At 39.1% G+C, this 19609-nt stretch overlaps 1 protein-coding gene across 4 annotated transcripts in view; it reads left to right on the top strand.

The window, feature by feature from the left end:
• Window positions 1-19609, top strand: part of kif6 (kinesin family member 6) — an 89542-nt gene that overhangs the window by 56489 nt on the left and 13444 nt on the right. For all 4 annotated transcript variants that reach the window (XM_037072467.1, XM_037072469.1, XM_037072470.1 and 1 more), the window contains exons 14-15: window positions 7618-7720; window positions 8640-8695. In XM_037072467.1, the coding sequence (XP_036928362.1) occupies window positions 7618-7720; window positions 8640-8695 (159 nt within the window). The remainder of the gene's footprint in view (window positions 1-7617; window positions 7721-8639; window positions 8696-19609) is intronic.

Genomic DNA, 19609 nt, shown 5'->3' on the forward strand with positions numbered 1-19609 from the left:
CCCTGGATTGTGGTGTGACAGTCCCATTATCCGTATACCAATCTAGTTGACTATATTTTATTTCAGTTTGACAATTTGCTCCGGCACTTACAGTACCTTCAGAAGGTTTTGATCACAATGTAATTTAACATAAAGTATAATGAAGACATAGAGACGTTGGTGTAGGTACCAAAGCCCTCAGAATGCAGCTTCTCTTGTCAGTTGCACCTTCTAGCCACCGGCAGTATTTACCTTTTTCTATATCATTTTGGTCAAGTGGAGCCTTAAGCTTGTTACAACAAGCTTGGTCATAGCCATCGGGCACAGGGGTGTAAGCCAGCTACTCATCAAACTGAGGCTGCTCTCCCATCGGTGCTAACCACAGCTCCCTCATCCTCTTCGACATTTTTGAAAATGGTGCCCAGTGCGGTAATAACGCCAGCAAAGGGGTAATTGCAAACAGGGTCTATGAAAAAAGAGCCTATTGAAACACAAACACGTGTTTGAACTCAGTCCAGTCAGAATAATTAAGTAAATCAGTCATTCAACAAATGGACAATGAGGAGTACAGTGATGGATGGCTATAAAACTGTGGTGTATAAAACCACTAATAAATTATGTGTCATATGGATTAGTCTCTCAGAATGGTATGCAGTCTAATGTAGAGCAAGCATGATAATCTGGGTCATTTTGTTTTATCGTCATGTTTTCATCTGGCCCTGCAAGTCCTCTGTTCTTCTCTCCCCAGTTGTATGGGATATGATGACCTCATCATTTGGATTCCTCTTCAATTTAGTTTGACCTCTGGCTATGTAGCATCTACTGCATTTTAACTACAATACACACCGCACACTAAGACATAGACTTAGACAATAGAGCAGTGTTGGTATGATCTCTAAAGAAAAGTGGGCTTTATGTTTACTTCACATATATTGTACACATTTTCATAAAGAGAATTTTTTGCCCCTTATGACCAGAATCGTGATTATATAGATGATGTGCAGTGGTCTGAATGAGCTTCACAATGTCTAAAAGTCATACTACATTGCAACAGTGGACTATCACTATATAATCTCAGTGTTTCATAATCAAATGAAAGAGATCACAGGTAATTCTGACCATAATACTTAATTTCCTGAATAAACGGTCCAAAGGTACTTACGGCAAGGACACCGAAAAGTCAGCAATTACTGCCTTCAAATGACACTTAATGACTGTCCTGAAATGGAGAATATTTATGAGGTTTTTACAGAGGCAACATATGAACTCTGTTTTTCATTACTGATGTATCCAGTCCATTTAGTCCACATTCACACTCAGGAAGGACAGTGGTCATCCAAACTCTCCAACACATTACACCAAATGTTTTTAAGTAGGCTACATGAGGAGCACACAGAAGAAAACGTGTTTATTAAGTCATTACATATTTACCTGTCAATATTGAATGTCAGTACACTTGAAATTTGGGTCAGTCTCACAGAAAATGAATTAATGCGGATGGTGGTTGTTTGCAAAGATTATAAGTCAGACCAAAATCATTTTTCTTGCGTGACAACTGAAACTTGGTCCAACTCTGTCAGGAGGAAATGTGAGTAGGCTTGGGGCACTGAAATAGTTGATCCTTTGTGGACAGAGTAAAATGTTAAATGATGTTGAGCCCAACTGATATATTATCAGCCAGTATTGGCATATCACAGATATATTGTTACCGGGGCATGTAAAAAGAAAAAAATTACAGTGCAGAAAACAATGCTTGGGGTACTTAATAATCATACAATTTTGAGTCAAGTTTACTGTTACGGTTCACTTAAGACATTATAGACAAGTTTATTGCTAAACTTTCATTACTTTCACTTCATTATCATTTTTGTCACAGGTGTTTGATCACCACATTTGAGGGATTCCAGCAAAAAATGTGTGTTTAATCTATCGATTCAGTTCTTTTTAGTCCTATAAATGGCATCAGCCTCAGGCTCGAAACCTGTGTATTGGTCAGGTTCTAACATGAGGTATTACATGAGTAGGAGTATTTAATAATCCTAATTGAGTAAAATAATCCTTATTTAGTAGAATTGATATCAAATAATATATACAGCCAGGAATTTATGGTTATTTAGAAAATAGCTCATAATTAAAGAATCAAGCTTAAAATGATTGTGATCAAAAAGCCAGTCAAAAGAATCTGTGTGACGGTTTGAAGGTTTGTAGATGACCCAAAGGCAGATAATCAGACAGGTGAAGGTTATAAGTTGATATATACAACATTCAGTGAATACAAGTGCAGTTCAGGGGTAGCTCTTGAAGCAGATGGAGAGGGCTCCGTAAGGAGAGGGGCTACTTGTGGTCATGAAGCTCCAGAGCATGCAGAGAAGCATAGTGGCTGGCTGGGTCCTGGAGGCATCTTAGCTAGGGGAGCCTTGGGTTGAGTGTGGCAGTTGGAGAGGCTAAAGAGCATGGAGAAGCCACCACTGGTAGAGGATGAGGTGAAGAACAGGGTTGACTCAAGTAAAACGACAATGTAACGATAGTAAATAGCAATTTGATTTTGGCTCGAAAGTAACTGCCACGGTTAGGTGGCAATCTGGCAACAATTGCAGAGTTGACCAAGGTATTTAACCAAGGGGTCTTGAGGAGATTCTCTGGAGGTGTGTGTGTCCAGCTCCATACCCAGGGAAACCACGCCTCTGAAACTCACAAGCAAAATTCCACATCAAATACGAAACAAGTTGATACCAAAAATCTATGCCATATCTATGTGTGGGTACAGGGAATCAGAGGGAAGCTTGTCAGAAGAGATTGTCTGCATTATTAGTTATATATACAGATATTGAAATTTACTAAATTAAAAAGTATCATTTTTAATCCAGTGGTGATGTTGCATATTTCAACCAAATTAATACCCCTTCATTCACGCTCCCCATATTCCACTTCTGCCGATAGATACCCTTAAATCCTACACACTTGACCATTTATACTTACTTCACTGTAATGCTTGAAAGGGTGGCAATAGACCAGTTTTACAAATGTTGACCTCAAGCGAATGTGACATGGTGATTTTCCTGTGGTTGTTTTGATTGTTAAAGTGTCTTCTTTTTTACTGCAGACAAAGACTTTAATGCAATTCACCCAGTAGATATGACCAAACTGGATTTTGTCGGTCATTCAAGGTTACAGTCCTAAAGGGAAATGCAAGACAATCAGTCTCACTAAATTCAAGATTGGAGAGGAGTGATGAACTGAGATTTGTATTAGTTAATATTAAACACAGACTATATAATGATAAAATTAAAAACTTTTGCCAACCGTATTGGTACTGTTTATTTATTTATAGTCCATTTTGTTACGAAGAGTTGCTACCCCTTCACATATTCCCAGATCCTGCAGGCCCTTGTTAGCAGTTACATGTCCACTCTGGAATGCTTGTCCACTTCATGAGAAATGTGTCTTTTTCTGCTCTGTGTGTGCATAACACACTTCCAACCCCATCAGCTGTTTACCAGCAGGGTACATTTGAGGTTATCTGCTCTTTGGGAAGCAGAAGCTTTTTGGAGCAGTTCCAGGAGGATCCACAAGGATACTTCACACACTTGGTGTTTCTGAATTCCACAATGTGGAATCTTGGAGCACACCTGGTGTAAAAAGAGTTTTGAAGACCACAGTTAATATTACATCTTAAAAAGTTTTTGCAATAGGCCAAAGTACTTGAAAGAAAAAAATGACACAGCTATTACAGTATACAGTGCACTGCATTATATATCATATGATTCACGTGTGGAGTGCATATTTTCCATGAACCCCTCGGAAACTCGTAACCAAACTATATGTGCATTAGATCATTGTCCTAATTTAAAACAAATGCACTACACTTATCCATTTCTCATGCTTGATGGGTCACTGAATGTTTATGTATCTTTTAATTTTAATCTGAGGGCTCTGGCGCTGTAGCTAGCCAAAAGCCTCTATGGTTACAAGGAGGGAAGTTGTTGTCCCCTGAATATCAAGTGTAAATGTATAATGATGATCTTTCCATGGAAACCGTTCATGCTGATTGAATGGTGCATAATCAACTCTGGTCTTTCCATAATAAATAGTTCTGTACATGTCTCTTAGTTTGCCAGCACAGACTAAAACATGAACATTTGAGAACTTTTTCTTTCTTTTTTGACCAACCACTGTCTCTGCAGAGGCAGTCTGCTCACACACTCGTCCTTCATAGAATTAGATTACCACTATGAACTCTCAAAACTGCAAACTGGACTGCTTTTGCAGCCTAGTAGCCCAATTAAAATCTTGGCATTGTATATTTCAGCAAACCACATTGTCACATCATGTTCAGATTATGAGCTCATTTTCATTTAAGTAGTGGGTAGGTTTTCTTTCAGTTATTATGGGCCCCAACTGTGGAACAGGGTCGCGGAGACTGTTGAGGTTTTTAAAAAGAGGCTCAAGACCCACCTTTTTAACCAGGCTTTTAATTGATTTTTAAATTCTTCTTAATTCCTTTTATGCTGTGCTAATCAGAGCACTTGTGTCCTTTATCCTTTGTCACTGTTTTAATCTCTCACATTTTTAGCCTCGATGCTTTTATGTTTTAGTCCCTCGTGTTTTTAGCCTCTATGCTTTTATGTTTTAGTCCCTCATGTTTTTAGCCTTTATGCTTTTATGTTTTAGTCTCTCGTGTTTTTAGCCTTTATGCTTTTATGTTTTAGTCTCTCGTGTTTTTAGCCTTTATGCTTTTATGTTTTAGTCTCTCGTGTTTTTAGCCTTTATGCTTTTAGGTTTTAGTCTCTCGTGTTTTTAGTCTTCATGCTTTTAGGTTTTAGTCCCTCGTGTTTTTTGTCCTATGCTTTTATGTCTTAGTCCCTCATGTTTTTAGCCTCTATGCTTTACACTCTTAGTCTCTCATGTTTTCAGCCTCTATGCTTTTTGCTTTATTTTACTGTTTTAGACTGTCAGTTTTTAATCTCCAGTGTTTCCTCATGGGGGCCTGCCAGACTGGGAGTTGTCTCTGGTCTGGTCGTTGGGGGTGCTGTCCCATGGACGGTTTCAGCCCAGATAGCTAGAGGGTTTTGCACCTTGGTGTGGGACCTCCAGTCTGCCTGGATTGGGGTGGTCCCTGTGGCGGTGCTCCCTGTGGCCTTGGACCGGGATCGCTCTCAGTGTGGTTGGCCCCCCAAAGGTAGCTTCCTCCACGCAACAGGGTCTCGCTTCCCGGCCATGTCTCTCTAGTGCCATACAAATTAAGATTGATTGATTGATTGATTGATTGATTGGGGTTATGGTGGTGGTGTGACTACCTAGCAAGATAGCTGCATGGCCAGGCACCACTGTCAAAACAGTGTTTTAACATATGCAAGCATGAAACCATTGGATATTTTTAATAAGATTTAAAGCTTCAATATATCTTTGGTTGGAGAAACTTAACATAACATTACCAGATGTTTATTCTGGCAATGGGTTGAATTGTGAGATTCTTTATATGTTGTCCTTTTCCGCAGGAACAGATGTACAGTGTGTTCTTTTTGTGCTCTCAACATAGTTTTTGAAGGGTAAAAAGGTGGGTAATAGATGAACAAGGTGTTCCTGTTGCATAACTTGCATGTTGACCTGCATAACCTTGCAGAAACAAAGGAGGCTTGACAATTACAGCGAGAATCACATGTTAATGTTAAATCTGGTTGCATTTATTGAAACACTGAGGACTCGACCAGGTTATCCAGATGTTTCTGTGATCTTAGAGGAAGACTAAGACCATAGGGACTCCTCAGTAAGTCAAATTTTACTGTCCCATACAGGAGGCTGTGGTAAGAACACACAGTGTAGCAGAAATACTGTTATGTGTCAAGCCGACAAGTCCTAACCTTTTCAGCAAACCGTTAACATTGTGTGTGACAATCTGACAGTTCCTCTTAGAAACCGATGGAAAAGTACGGTCATACTTCACTTTGCTGGTATTACATTTCTTAAATTTGTTGAAACAGCAACAATAGTCACAGCACATTCCTCCACTTTAAAACTTTAAAAGTTTGTCAGCACTTGAAGCATAGAAAGGAAGAATTAGGAAAGTTGGCCTAAGGTCCATGTGATCTCTTTACCCCACAGATGATATTAGTACAACATAATATGATGTCATATAAGTCTGAGATATTCCTGGAATGTTGAAAGGAGTCGAATGAAGTGCATTCCCTCAAGAAAGGTCTCACTGATTTGTTGAGGTTGGCTCTTGCAACATATGTCCATGAGATGCCTGCTGGTTTCAATCAAGACTTTCCAAAAATAAAGAAACACAATTCTTAACTGTCTTATAATTAATCTCTCATGAGTTACTGTCCTGTGTATCTCCTCTGTTAGAACAGCTTGGTCCCAAAATTCTACCCATTTTAACAAGGCTGGAATTAATTGGAAATCATCGTGAAGTTTTGGGGTTTTTCAGGAACTTACTGAACAGCATTGGTGGTTACGATTCTATGATAATATTATGTCATCACAATCCGGTGCAGTCTTGCATAAAGGAAAAAACATGTTGGTTTGCTGGAGACACAGAACTTATTTTACCGTGAATTTGATTTATCAAGTTGAGACAGAGACTTGCAGATTGGCAGATGTATCTGCGGTTGCTAAAATGCACAACGAAAACCCAAGTCACTCAAGGCAACTTCAAATGAAAACAACAACAAACTGATCACGCTAAATTCAACAGTTCTGAATAATTATGTGTCAACATATTAGACATAGAATGAAAATGCATAACCACCCTCCATTTACACTCGGTGAGCCATTTCTAAGGCCCTGGTTCACTGAAATAGGACACTAAGATAAATAGGACAGTAAACACAACATTATTAAATTTCCCATGAAGTAAAAACCGACTTTTAAGTTGTTTTTTTATCACTGTTGTCTAACTCTATATCTCACCTATACACCAGTATCAGGCCCAACAAAGGCAAAGGAGTCATTCTGTACGGTATTTTAGAGTTTGTTACTAACATGATACAATAAAAACAGAAATTGATGACTCAGGAAATGTTGCACATTTTACATCCATCTTAAGACGCTGCAATATTATCATTCAATTAAATCAGATGATTATAGGTGACACAAAATAATACAATGTATAGTGAAATTGTATTTCTGCATTTAACCAGCAGATCTATATTTCTATAGGAAACATCAAGGATGTTGTGTTCAAGTTATGTTGTTTTCTTATATGTGGCAAGTTGCGAAAGTCAGGCAGGGGGCATCCGCTATGTAATGCTGGCATGTTATAAATTGCTGTTTATATTTATGTTTATGTTTTCTTCAAACAATGAATGAGAATCTAATTTTCCTTCAGTTTTGTAATTAATAATAGGTGGGAGGTCAACTATACCAGTGGGGCTCTGGCTAGCATCTGGCTGCCAGATTGGATCCGAGTACCTTTGAATGTGTGAACATGCAAAGCTCTTGTCTCACTGCTCTGATCTGCAAAAAATCAGATACATCTTGCCATAGTTAGTGGATTTATTTCAGTAGTATGATAAGAATAGTATCTCATTAGGATGGTAGTTTGTATGGTACATTTGATATAATACGTATTTTCACTGTGGATCTGGTGATATAAACAGTAGCTTCTGATTACTGGATCTTTTTCTCTCTCAGGTCCACAGTTCTCTATAGGGAAGCAAGAGGCATTTGAGACCTTTATGAGTGACCATGAGGACCATCTGACCATTGAAGACAACAAGAAGCTACTTAAACAGAGGTTAGTGATGTAGGGCAAATTGTTAGCTTGTTTTGATAAATTCAGACTTTCTGTGCCATATAAGCAGTACAAGCTGCGTCATATGTGATATTCATTTTAACCTGATGCCCCAACCGGTATTAGGGTGTGAAAAAAAAAACAGTTACCCATATATTGGTCAATAGGCACAGAATATATATATACACAACATTTTTGGGCATTGATCATTCAAATATGGTGATCAAACACTTGTGACAAATTTATGTAATGAAGGCAGGATATTTTATATTTTAACTATAAACTGAACACTAAAACAGTAAGCTTCACTGGGAATATAACATTTATGCCAATACTGATGTACCTTTGGGAGATTTCGGCCAATATTAGTGGCAAACCAGTATATTGGTTGTTCTGTAGCAGTTTTAAAACCCCTTACAGATAACACACAAACACGTGCTGTAAGTGCTCATACTATGTCTGCAACAACACAACTTCCATATTTGTTGGCCACTAACACCATTGTACCTCATAAAAACTAGTGTCAAATGTATTTTTTACTGAAAATGGATACCACAAGGTCCAATAAAACACATTTTGCCATTTTTGTGGACAATGCTCAAAAAAATGCTCCATTTTGTCACATCAATTAGAACTTACAGTAGGCCATGTTTCACTTTTCAATAAGAAGCAGCTGCAGAGGCTGCTAGGTGTTTTCAATCACAAAAACTTGCCTTTGACTAAAATGTTTTCAGTTTCTGAGTTACATACCAACAAAATATGGTTTGTAATAGATGTCTGATAGAACATTTTATTTTAAAACATTGCAAAACGAAGAAGATCTTTCATCGTTCTCCTTTATCTTTATGTTTACCTAATTCAGTTAATCACATATCTTTCTTGTTGCTGCATTGCCCATGAACACCTGCATTCTTTTGAACAGGGCAACTGAGGCCAGAAGACTTGGGGAACAACTAAATGAAGCCAGAGAGAGAATCAGTAAGTTGTCTCAACATGTGAGTTGCCCTCCAAAAATCTATGAAACCATTCTATTCCACCTTCAATTGTCATTATCCTAATGGCAAACAAAAGCTGGGGTGCAAGCCCCAATGAAGACTGATATTACCCCTTAACGTTGTCTGAGTCTGAATAGACATCAGCTTACCTGCCTGGAAATCATTTATGAACACATCACTGTCAGGGATCTGCCTCCCTGGAGTGTAGAAATGTTGTTCAGCACATTCCTGAAAATTTCCAGGACCAAGGGGCGTTCTGATTCCCCCCACCTAGTCTTCCAACCTGTACTTTTTACTGGCCTGGCCCAGGCTGTTTTATCATGACTCTGTAAGCACACCCATGTGTTCTTCTGGGGAATGTCCCATAATGAGGCCTGGCATAAACCATAGCCACAGTCAACATTGAGTGATGTTGAAGTTTACCTGAAGAAATCCACTTGGCTTCTGTCCAGAGTTTCTCTGTACATACTACATACATGTGTGTCATGTGTGTAACGACCAAAAGCTGCTAACTTATATCCTGGCAAAAAGAATGCAAAAAATTATAGCAAAATTGATTAATCCAGACCAAACAGGATGCGTCCCTGGACAACAAGGAACTAATAACATAAGAAGAACATTAAACATCATAACATGTGCCAAGAAAAATATGCAAAATTCTATGCTTATTAGTTTTGATGTCCAGAAAGCATTTGACACAGTGAATTGGCAGTTTTTATATAAAACCCTGGCTATTATGGAGTTCCACCCCACATTTGTAGACTGGATAAGAGTCATATATACAAACCCGAAATCATGTGTTAGAGTGAATGGATGCTGTTCAGACTTTTTTTTATCTTGAGAGGGGTGTTCGACAGGGTGACTGCCTCAGTCCTTTGCTTTTTGCTACAAATATAGAACGTCTAGCTGCATTAATCAGACAGAATGATAGTATTAAAGGTATAAAAGATCAAGGTCAAATAGAACACAAAATTTCTTTAATTTATATAAAATTTTTATGCAGATGACGTATTGACATATATTAGTGATCCAGCTACCTCTGTTCCAGCATTAATGAGAAATTTGAAGGAATATGGAGAGCTCTCAGGCTATAAAATTAATCAATCAAAGTCAGAGGCAATGATGCTGGTGGGTCACTGGCCTGCACAATTAACAGGCAGTATCAAATTTCACTGGTCTAATCAAGGATTTAGATATCATCATAACACTTGAAGCACCACAGCTGTACAAAGCCAACTATGGCAAACTGATGGGCGAAATAAAAAATGACCTTACAAGATGGGAAGTTCTCCCCTTATCCCTAATAGGACGAGTGGAAACGATACAGATGAACATATTACCAAGGCTGCTCTTTGTGTTCCAGTCTCTGCCCATAGAGGTCCCCACCTCCACATACAATATAATCAGCAACTGGCTATCTAAATTCATTTGGCAAAACAGACGACCCAGAATCAGATTGAAAAGATTGCTATGCACAAAAGAAAACGAAGTCCTTGATTTACCTAACTTGAAAAAATACTACTGGGCACCTCAGTTTAGATCACTGGTTGCATGGATATCTCAAGACAACGATACTATATGGGTTGGGATGGAGCAGAATGACTGCCTAAACTTGTCCCTAGACACAATTCCATTCCTGAGTCAAAACACTTGGAAAATAAATAAAATTGATAATCAGTAGGTGAAAACCACTTTAAGAATATGGTCTAAGAAGAAATTAAGACTCCCAGTGTCAATATCTAGAGCACTGAAAATTTCACAAAACACGGACTTTCCTCCATCTAAATTAGGAACAGCGTTCAAGAAATGGAAGCTGAATGGCTTAGTTATGTTTGACCAATTATTTGACGGAGAAGTCCTGATGTCCTATAAACAGCTCAGACATAAATATAACCTTCCAGCCCACTTTTTTTTTTAAATAACTGAGACACTATTTACAGAAACACAAAGAATGGGAAAAATAATGCACTTTGCCCTCTAATATAGAACATTTCTTTATCTTAACAATCAAAGGGACTATTAAAAAGAAGCTTATATCACACATAAAAGATACTACAAGGGAAACTAACTAAGATAATAGTTTAGATATGAAAGAAAAATGGGAACTGGAAATGAACACCATAATTCCAGATAACGGCTGGGAACTGTCATGCAGAGGGGGCCACAAAATTACAAACAGCCCTATCTGGAAGGAATTCAAATTGAAAACTAAGATAAGGGTTTTCAGGACTCCCATCGTTACATCAAGAGTTGCGGATACCTCAGATCGGTGCTGGAGGGGCTGTGGCCTTGTGGGAGACCACACACATATATTCTGGGACTGTCCGAAACTGTTAAGATATTGGCTACACATACAAATTGAAATAAAGAAATGTTTAAATGTATATCTTCCCTTAAAACCATCTTGTTTTGTGTTAGGAATATTGCTATAATCAGAGAATACTGCTGAGAGTCCTTCTTCTAATTTCTAAGAAGATGATTTTAATCTCCTGGCTGAGGCCACAGCCCCCACAGTAACGCAATGGAGAGAGAAGGTTAAAGATGTTTACTACATGGAAAATATAACCGCAAGATTACATTTGAAAACGGATGTATTTTTGACTAGATGGTCCCCAATTACCTCATATTTTATTGATTAATTGATTGATTCTTGATGTTGATGATGAGGGTTTTTCTTCCCCCTGCCATTCAACTATGAATAATGAATGTTTGTGTAGGGTTAGGTATAGGGTTAGGGTTAGGGTCTCACTGAGTGAGAGTTCATCCTCTCACTCAGTGAATGAAGATCACTGCCCACTTTCAAGTATGGACTCTATACAGACATTGTTAGGATGTCAAAATCCATGGACTACCTCTACCCCATTTACACCTGTGTTGTGTCCTTGAATGTGTGAATGTATATGACTGCATCTGATAAAGGGAAATAAAAAGAAGTTAAAAAAAAAAAAAGAAAAATGAGCAATGAACAAGAGAAAATCACGGAAAACGAAGACTTGGTGCCAGAAAGAAAAGCAACGTCAGTTAATTGGAATTATTTTGGCTACAAGCAGGGTGATATTGACCGAACACATGTTCTGTGTTGCCAGTGCCTTGCATCTGTTGCTACAACCAGAGGTAACACAACTAATTTGTTAGAACATTATGTCAGTACCACACAGCTCAGTATGACAAGGTAAGATCAGTGCAGGTTAACTGTCCACAAGATAGCAACAGTGCAGCACAACATAAAGTGCTATTCAGGTCATCTGATGAAAATTCCTGTATGTTTTCATATTGCAATATATATCACAGGTTTAAAAAAATCGCAATGTCAGTTTTTTTCCAATATCATGCAGCCCTAGTGCAAACTCCACCACAGTCTATACTAGCTAAAATTTCTTTGCCCATTCTTTCCCAGTGCATAGTATAACCAGTCATCAAGGTCTCTTGTTTCACTGTGTTCATCAAATAGCTTTTGAGCATTTGGAGTTAATTAAGCTCTTTGCAGTAACAACAAGGATGCACAAAATCAATAACAAGCTCATTCCACCTTATTAAGACCTCATTCAGACCAAATCAGGTTTCATGGCAAAAACACCACTCTTCCCATCAATTTTGAGTGTGGGTAGTGCATGTAGGCTGGAACATCGAGAACTGCGGGGGTTGCTGAAAAAACACTGCTGCAAAAGTTGAAACTGAATCAACTTTTGGGGAGATGTAATGCCGAGGTGGCCAGTCACATTAGCCTGTGATCAGACCGGCTAGTCTACAGTATTGTTTTTTAAGCCTGTTAACTGTTGCTAGTTTGCTCCAGAATTCTGTTATGTTGCTTGGTGCCTTTAGCAGCATCCCAGGGCACTTCACCATCAAAGGATAAGAAATACTAATTAAACCTTGTTACGGATGGAGATAGCCTCTATGTCGGACCCCGGAGCGCTATCGAGGCTGAGTTCACTTAACACATATCTGTCAAAGGATCTCTAAAGGATATCTATCTATTCATCCACCCAGCCATCTAGCCATCCAGCAGCAACCACATCCCTTGCCCCTCTTGAGACTGACAATGGTCCTACTTCTGCTGGACACACCAGCTTCTTTTTTGTGTCTTTTGTTGTGCTGTCACCACAGACATGAAATATCATTAAGCTCTTGTTAGAAGGGGCACCACCTCCATTGATTAATTAATTGATTAAATTAAATAATAATTAGGAGACAAATTAAAATTCATGCTTATATCTGAAAGTTGTAAATTCCTGTGTCGAGGAAGAAAGGTAGGGCAGGTGTGCTTATTAACAATTGATAATTACCAACAGTAATTATTGATGTTAATAATAAAGTGATAAATTAAATCAATAAAACAGGGCACCAGGGACCAATAACCATACCGCAACACAGTCAAGTGTTCACTTTAAATGCAAATATTTGTAAGATATTTAATATTAAAGGAACATTGAAGTAATGAATCTGAGCATTGCCATCACAACCAGCAGTTACCACAAAGCACATGCACATCACGGTGACAATGCTCAAACGATATATCGTGCAGCTCTAGTTTGCACTGTGCATGCTCACAGAATGCTGTCCAGACATGTCAGTATAAAGACTAATTGACGGTAGCTCTATCACCAGAGGAGAACGTCAATAACAACTGATCTCAACCTGTTTCCTGTCATGTCTTCAGCTGTTCAAACAAGGCACAAAAAGAATACACTTAAAAAAAATTACTAATCACAACTGTTCTGTATAATAGAATTTAATAATGTTATCAAATTGATCATAAATCAACAAATGTGCGTGTGTATGTGTGTGTCAGAGAGACAAAGAGAGAGAGTCAAGATGGTGATCAGCAAAGAAGGCCGACCCAATCTCTTTGAAGATGATGTCACAGAGTTTTCAAGATTTGTGGACTTGGCCATGTCATGCAAAAGGCTGGTCAATGGAGGTGACTGTGCTAGGCTTGAACAAATAATTGCGAAAACAGGTCAAAATGGTCTTGCTGAAGAAAAATCCTCACTTCTGTAGGAATGAGAAAATAAGCTGGGTTGCATAGCATTTTTTCTTGATCTAAAATGTGTTTGTTTAGCACAAGGCAGTTTTGGCTTATCCTGCGAAAACAAAGACTGTGGCCTAGTCAACGGAAATGCCCAAACGTTTGGTTGCTCCCTATGTGTAGCTAACAGCTGTGCAGACAAAAGCTGATGCTTCCAGCACCACGTTACAACGAGACTGCTTGAGTTGGGGCATGCACCTCTTTTTACGGTTCCCCGTTCATCCGGCTGTTGCGCGGAACTGACAGTGGGTTTTGGTGTGCTCTCAGACAATGGGAGAAGGAAGTTTTCAAATCTGGGTGGACTGTGGCAATAAGGTGCCACCTACTGGACACTAGGGTTGGTGCATTTACCTTCTTTTACCAGGCTTTGTTGGTGCAAGGAGGCTGCATGTTAGGCTTTGGTCTACATGCAGACCGCTCTATTAGAACCATGAGAAATGGTCCCAACAGTTTACAGTCATAAAGAAAAACACAGATCATGGGCTCCTCCTGGATGGGCTGACGATGAGGCAAATTTCCTGGAAAGCACAAAGCATGGTGAGCAAACTTGATGATCGCTAGGAGCCATGGTGCTGCCAGATGATGACCTCTGTAAAGGAGGTTCAGTCACGGTGGTCTTACTTCTTCAGGATGATGAGTCCAAGCTCAGACAAGGCCTATCGGAGGCCACCAAGGAGACGCACGATGTATCTGATTTGTTGTGTTCAGAGACAGGTTGCAGAGTTGAGATGCATGAAGCTAAAAAGTCTTCAAAAGTCAAAAAGTTACATACGCAAAAAAAGGAGGATTTGAAAATGAATTATTCAAAAAAAACAAACTATGGGCTTTACTTGTGTCTTTTAGGAAACTTTGCAGTCTTCCTTCACAGTTAAGAGTTCATTCTGGAGCTTTCTTCATCTATCAATAAAAAGGGAAAAAACACAAGCCACCCATAATACTTGTTGTCCAAGCAGTGGAGGCTTCACCACTGAAAGCACGAAAAGGACGTGATGAGCAGAAGCGAAAGATGTGAGTTGCAAGAGGCAAGAGGCTGTAAGCGGAGGGTGGCATGTGTTATAAAGTTTCATAATCAAGGGGTGTGTTTTGGAAGAAAGACGATCCTTGCTGTTATTTTACTGATTACTAATTAATTCCTTTGAAAAGAGAGCTGGGTTTTTCATTTACTGGCGCTTGCAAACTAACTAGAGGGGAGTTTTTTGTGTGCGAGTGTTCTTTACACGCCCCTGAGAGAAAAGGATAAATATTGGAGCATCATTTCAGAGGTGGAGGGAGCTGTGGGATTTGTAAGGACTCAAGAGAGGTGCAGAGTTGTTCTATGTTTATTTTGTGTTTAAGTCTATGATGGGGGGTTGTAGTAATACTCATAATAGCGCATATCACTGCACAACGTTGGAGTTGAGCTACGTAGCTTGTTGCTAAATCTAGCTTGTTAGCTTGTATGTTTACACCAATGTTTAGCATTGTTTTAATGGCTACTGGTTAGCATAAGTGTCTTTCAAGAGACCAGACAGTTATTAAATTGGTTTTTGTTCAGTACGTTCTGAAGTGGTTGAATTGGTTTGGAGAAATAATGTTACTCATGCTTCAGAAAGGCAGCATGGCGTTGCACCAGGTAATGATTAAGGGTGTCAAGATTTCAATTTTAAATCGTAATCGACCGAAAATAAGTCACAATCTCGAACTTCGAATTAAAAAATGGAATTGTCGATGCTGCCACACCCCCATGTCACATCCGGTCGGCTTGCCAAGTGGAAAAGAACACACGTGTTCGAAGTGCTGTGAGTTAACCTCCTCTAACTTAGCTACTAGCTAAGCCAGTAGCTATTAGCTACAGCCAGTCAAACGATAGCATGGTGTTACAACATTCCTGTTCGGGAAGCACAGGGGAGATGATTTCCTCCAGGGCTGAAGTTTGTGTTTGCCTTCAGAGTGAACCCACTCTCACATATTAAGCTGGTCAGGAAATAATACCAGGGAGCTTCGCTGTATTTGGAGGAGCCGTTTCCTTTATTCACAGCCAAACTGCTGCCTGTACTGTACACCTTATTCCTGTCGCACATACTGCTACTCATTTGCCTTCTCCTTCCTCTCCCATTCATTCACTGTCTGCCGGTACACATGCTCCCTCACTCTCGCTCGCCCACTCACACCTTATGGACCTTACGCACACACACCTCAGGCACCGCCCTATTCCTGAAAGGGGCTTTGAAGGCAGGGCTGCAGCGCAGCAGGGACCTGGGAGCTGTATCACTCAAATATTCTGATTAAGTCCACTTTTTTCTCATAAATCTAGACAGCAGCTTTAAGTCTTTATTGCTATTGTTGGGCCTGATACTGGTGAATAAGTGAGATATGGAGCAACACAGTATATAATAAAAACACTATTGTTTTGCTGCTTGCATTAATAAACTCACTGCACTTTGGTTTATTGATTTTTATTGAAGCCAAAGCACTCCAAAATGTAGATTGTCTAGATTTAAGAATCTCATTGTACTCTGTGTGTTTGTGGCTCATTTCATGTTGACACTGATTTGCTTGCCTCACACCAGTGCCCAGGATCATTGCTGCCTTAGATCATGCTTGGTGACTGTGCTGACACAGTCATGTAATAAATTACACAGTAATCAGCTCTGACATTGAGTAGAATTTTATTCTTTTCAAATGTGTTCTGCAGACATCATCATTGTGGGTGTCATATGGAGAAACGGGATTTTAAAAATGAATGTAGTTTTTCAACATTTGGATTCTGATTCAAATTTGGAATGACTCCCAAAACCCATCTTGATGTTGTCAGATATTTGTCCATTGTAAGACACATGGAGCTGCATTTTTTTCTAGATGAGAGACAGTGTTTTTAGTGGCTTGTGGTCACCTCTCCTGGATGGAAAGTAGTACCATAATATTTAACTGTGTGTTTCCTTGCCATCTTAGAAGCCCTGCTTTGGATTTTACAGTACCTGTGTCTCATGGTTAATGTAGAACATGGAAACATTTAGCATAATATAGACAAAAGCTTTGTGCTGCTTCTCCCGATGGATGTGCCCAGAATGAGGGTCAGTAGAAGGGGAGGAAAGGCAGTAGCCCATGGAGACATCGGTGTCTAAACATTTCAGTGGTTTACAGTATTGTTCTTGGCCACAGCATATGGCTCTGGAATCCAATCCCACCGGAGGAGCACACGTTCCAAGCCCTTAGGTCCAAAAAGTGCAAGGATCTACAGTGTGTATATTTACTGAGCGACACACATACTCTATAGCACAAGAGGTGAAGGAGAGCTGGAGCAGTATCTTTTGATTTCTCTGCCACAAGTGATGGGTCATCTGGTACCTGCTGTGGTAGCCCACTTTTATCCTTCACTTACTTTTGCTGAAATTACCCACATACTAGAGGATTTTGGGATAGAATTCAAGGAAAGTCTATTGGAGTCAAAAATGTGTATGATTGTCAAAAAGATAGCTCTGGAGCACTTGCAAGGTAACGTACATAGCTGTTACTATGATTGACTTGCAGTGTTATCAACTGCCCATTAGTCTATCTTTACTTTTCATTATCAGGATAATCTTGAATATCCTGACAAATGATGCTTGAAAAAACTGTCTAGCTTGGTAAATTACAGTCCTGCATTAATTTTTGGAGTTATTTTTAATTGCCTCAAGACAGTTTTTTCAATCCTTTCTGTGATTATATGTTATGACATAACATTTTCATATCACCCCCTGCCTAGGGGCAGTTCATTTTTAAATGATTATGGTTGTATTTACGTTTTACAAAGCATCCCAATTTTTTTTAAATCCAGGTTGAATTTAAGATGCTTAAGTAAGACATTGCACAGTATTGCACATATGTATTGCACACAACTGTTTATCAGCACTGTAATCTAGTATTTGGAATTATTTTATTTATTTATTTATTTTTTTGTACTTTATTTTTATAGACAGAGCATAGACAATATACAGAAATACATTGAACAAACAGTTGGTCACCTATACATCCATTCAGACACTATACTGGTGGAGTTACAAATACAATGACAGCTTAATGAGCATCTCTTGTGGAGATGTACACAATCCATTTTTTCCAATAGTGCAAATATTTATCAGTCTGTAGATTTAACGAAAAAGTCATTCTTTCCATATTTTGAATATTGGTCACAATATTGATCCAGTCAGTCTCTGTCGGAGGCGCGGCCCGCAGCCAACTTCGAGTTACAGTTTTCTTACTGGCTGCTAATAATATTTTTAAAAGATATTTGTCTGGCCCCAATATATGGGGTGCAATGTTACCTAGGTAGATTGTAGAAAAAGAGCTGTTCATTCCATCACGAAAAATGTTTTGTATTACTTGTGTAATCTTTTGCCAGTATGGCTGAATAGCTGGGCAGCCCCAAAATATATGAAAATGGTCTGCTAGCTGTTCACCGCAGTTCCTCCAACACAGTCCCCCGGCCGTCTCCCCTGTTTGCACACATTTTAACTTAGGGGTTATGAAATATCTAACCAGATTCTGCCAGCAGAAATCTCTCCAGAGACCTGAACTAGTGGAAGTTGACTGTACAGAACAAATATTCAACCACTCTTCTTCTGTGATGACAGTTTGAGATTCTTTCTCCCATTTTAATCTAATCTTATCTGTTGAGTGTATCTTATTAGATTGAATACAGGAGTACAACTTTGAAACAAGTTTCCTATTATCCTTTTTTTTGTACATGTCAATAAATATGTCAATTAAGTTGGTCTCACTTTCCTCAAGTGGTTTTACCTGATCATTATAATAAGACCTAGTTTGAAGATACCTAAAGAAGTCTTATTTTTTCCAGCCCGTATGTATCCGAAATTTTCTGAAAACTGTCAAATTCTCCCTTGGATGTAATTGAGCAGTAAGAGGTGATTCCTCTTCTATACCAATGTATAAACCTTCCGTCAATCCTTGCCGGCTTGAAGTCGGGGTCAAAGGCAACCCATCTCAGTGACTTAGATTGTCTTTGAAGTGATGGTGACCCACACTCCTTAAACCAAATGCGAAAACAAACCTTAGACCATTGGTTCAGGCCACCAGAATGCCGCTCATACAGTGTTTTACTGCCCAGTATAGATTGTAATGGTACATCTAATTGTGAAATTTCCAAATCCTTCCATTTTGCTGTATAATTTGGGTTGCAGCAGCATGCTAGTGGTCTTAATTGCGCTGCCTTATAATAGTCTATCAGACATGGGAGTGATCTGCCCCCTTTCTCTTTAGCCAATTGCAGTGTTTTGAATTGGATCCTTGGTCTTCTACCTGCCCATATGAATCTAGAGATCCACTTAGCCCATTCGTTAAATTGCATTTGTGTAATCATTACTGGGAGGGATTGAAAGAGATATAAGAGTCGGGGAAGTAGGTTCATCTTTATCGTTTCTATCCTATTGTGCATGTCTAGGGGCAATTGAGACCATCTGTCGATATCTGACTTGATGTTTTTAGTATTTGTAATTATTAAGTCATACAGCATATCCCGTTGTTGTACCATGGCCCTGACAAATACAGATTATCATCATGTGTAAGCTCTTGGCCTTGGGTTTTTGTCAAAGCTTCAGTATGTGCTGTGATTGATGTAAACCACACAGGCAGTGTTGGCCCCATGTTCTCGTCATGTGCTGTTTTGTAGTTCCTGTAGTTTTTCTACCCTATCAACATGGCAAACTGATGACATAAATATTTCCTAATGCATTTATTCGTGCAAGGAGACTATACATCCATTAGTTGAGGGTCATGTTTGAGAAAGCTGCATCTGTTAGAAGACTTGGCCTGGCCACAGTTTAAAGCCACAGAGCGCCTCCATTCATTTACATTCTCAGCTGGCCTAGCTACTGACATTGTATGAAAACA

The sequence above is a fragment of the Acanthopagrus latus genome, chromosome 16 (genome assembly GCF_904848185.1).
Source record: "Acanthopagrus latus isolate v.2019 chromosome 16, fAcaLat1.1, whole genome shotgun sequence".
In the NCBI taxonomy this organism is placed as follows: domain Eukaryota; kingdom Metazoa; phylum Chordata; class Actinopteri; order Spariformes; family Sparidae; genus Acanthopagrus; species Acanthopagrus latus.